The sequence below is a fragment of the Penaeus japonicus genome, unplaced genomic scaffold (genome assembly GCF_977035675.1).
Source record: "Penaeus japonicus unplaced genomic scaffold, GWHDUDI00000001_assembly GWHDUDI00000022, whole genome shotgun sequence".
Taxonomy (NCBI): domain Eukaryota; kingdom Metazoa; phylum Arthropoda; class Malacostraca; order Decapoda; family Penaeidae; genus Penaeus; species Penaeus japonicus.
The window spans coordinates 19,046,013-19,048,512 of NW_028234424.1; the positions used below are offsets into that span (position 1 = coordinate 19,046,013).

Consider the following 2,500-nt stretch of genomic DNA (forward strand, 5'->3'; position numbering starts at 1 on the left):
TGAGAGAACGAGCACCCGCCTCAGGCGCAAGATGAGGGACCTGGTGGTGGGGGAAGCAAAGCCCAAGTGAGGAGGAACGCTTGAAATTACAAATTTGCATATTCATTTGATTAAAATTGATCCTGACACTAAGAGGACAGGTATAGATTAACCCACTCATGACAGAGTATAATTTGCTCATTTCTGCTCATTTCTATAGCAAGTGCACGCTGCTTCCTGCCAAGAGATTTCTCAACACATGATAAAGTCAAGAAAAATGTGTATATCAAATGCAACTATGACATGTTTGTATAAATGTAACTGTACAATGTGTACATACAACAAAGCTTCATTACAGGATAGGGCATTCATTTTAGAAATATTCTGACAATGTGATATTGCATCATCCATCGTGAGTGGGTTGAATGGCTCATAATTCCTCTTGTTAATCAGAATAATTTTAAAACCATATTCATCCTTCTTTGCACTCATTTGCATTGCTGAGAAACAGATTTGATTTAGAGTGAAGTGCATGTTCATAATATTTTCTTGTTTTAGTCAGATGATATAAAGAACAGAGGTTTCATTTATAGCTGAATATAGTACAAATGTGTACCATGCACAGATGAATATTGCATCTGTTGTGAATGAATACAGTATTGACTCTAAAGTATATGCAACATACAAAGATATGAAATTGATATGAAACTTGCATATATTATATGCCCAAAGCACTGACAATGCTTTTAAATTTTTTACTAATGAAAAGCCATCAGTTCTTCTTTGGGATATTACATATGTACTCCTATAACACACTTATGGATCTGTCCTCTATCATTGCATTTAACCCTTCTGAGACAGGCCACATCAGATGTGCAGCCTGGGATGGGCATCTGAAGAACTGAGTTTTCTATTAATTTCTAGGTGTTGTGGTATGACAAGTTAGTACTGTGATACTAATAAAGATTTAGTTATACATAGTTACACGCCTGAAGGAATAAACAGCTTGTAATTTCAACAACATAAAAAATGTAGTATGGACGAGATCCAACCCCAAAAAACATTCCAGTCACAGAAAGGTTAACCCAGTCCCGACGGGCCCGGCTACAACTGGCAACCCCCTACGCCAGGCCTAAGTAATATCACCTTGGGGATGTCACACTAGTGTATCGCCCCAGCATCAAGCACGATGGTGTGTCACACGGGTGTGACACACCGTCATCATTGGGTTAATAAATTTGTGCATTACAGGGTATAGTTTAGGAAAGCCAAATAATTGTTAATGATGTGAGCTTTATTATACCATTACTATTACATTCATATTATTTACTGATGCCACTTGTATTCTCTTCATTACAGAAGTGATGACTTAAGTCAGTTAACAGAGTGCTTGCAGCTGGCATATCACAAAACTGTGAGGGACCAGCTATTACTGTTGTATTCTCGAGAAATTTTGGTGCTTGACCTTACCATTAATCAGACAGTTGGCATTGTTGCCATCGACAGGGCCATGTCGCCTTTCTGCCAGGTAATGAGTGTATGTGAACTGTATTAGGAAATTCAATGATAGACCTTAGTATTATGCATGGAGTTATTCCTAAAAAAAATAAAATAAATTTCATATTTTTCCCCTTTATGGCATGTGTAAAAAAGAGGATCCTATTTATCCCATGCCCTGTGGTGCATGAGCTGGCAGCCTTTGTATTATAATAACAATGCCTTTGAGGTTTGTTAATATATGAAGGCCAATCACTTAATTTTCCTTGTTAGACCTCACACACAACATAACACTATTTAAGATATTTCAGTAGGCATTTTCTTATGATTCTGTCATTTGATCATAATTAGCTTTACCACTCTTATTTATGATATTTTGTTAGAACAGAACATTGTAGATGATGGCCAATCTTTCCAGTAATAGTGTTTATAGGAAAAAAAATTGCCCTCTTATAGTAAACTAATTTAATTGAATGATTGCAGGTAATATCATGCTGGCAGAGAGATGTCCTTTTTTGCCTCCATGATTCTGGCTCTGTCTCTGCACATTTCCGCAGGCGGTTGCTGCCAGTGGCAACTTCACCAGAAACAGACAAGGATAACACTTGGCATTCAGGTATGTTAACTTGCAAGATGGAAAGTCAGATTGGGTTCCTCATAATCATTCAAAGCTTCAGATTAGACATTTTTCAATTGTTTTATATCCTTTTAAAATAGCATTACCTGAGTGTTGATATTTATCTAATTTAATTTTTGTGCATGACTAGTAACATTTAATGCAGATAATGGAGGTGCTGGAGAGAATTATTATGAAGTTATGTATGACCGCAAGTGCCACTCGGAACCCCTCCGCCTCAACAAGCAGAGCAGAGCCATTGGCATAGCACTTGACCCCGTGCATGAGAAACACATGGGTAAGGAATATGCTGCTTGGGCTGGAGTTTGGCTCACAGACTATTGACTTTCATCTGGAAATAGTCCATTTTTATTTTCATTATCCTTATTCATGATGGTGGGAAGATGC

At 37.5% G+C, this 2,500-nt stretch overlaps 1 protein-coding gene across 2 annotated transcripts in view; it reads left to right on the plus strand.

Annotated features, from left to right (window-relative positions):
- LOC122246205 (WD repeat-containing protein 11) overlaps positions 1–2,500 on the plus strand; it is a 24,527-nt gene that overhangs the window by 6,069 nt on the left and 15,958 nt on the right. The window contains exons 5-8 of one of the 2 annotated variants that reach the window (XM_043004611.2): positions 1–66; positions 1,339–1,507; positions 1,960–2,092; positions 2,244–2,390. The exon at positions 1–66 is cut by the window's left edge and continues 157 nt beyond it. In XM_043004611.2, coding sequence (XP_042860545.1) covers positions 1–66; positions 1,339–1,507; positions 1,960–2,092; positions 2,244–2,390 — 515 coding nt within the window. The remainder of the gene's footprint in view (positions 67–1,338; positions 1,508–1,959; positions 2,093–2,243; positions 2,391–2,500) is intronic. The other variant, XM_043004619.2, reaches the window with a different exon arrangement.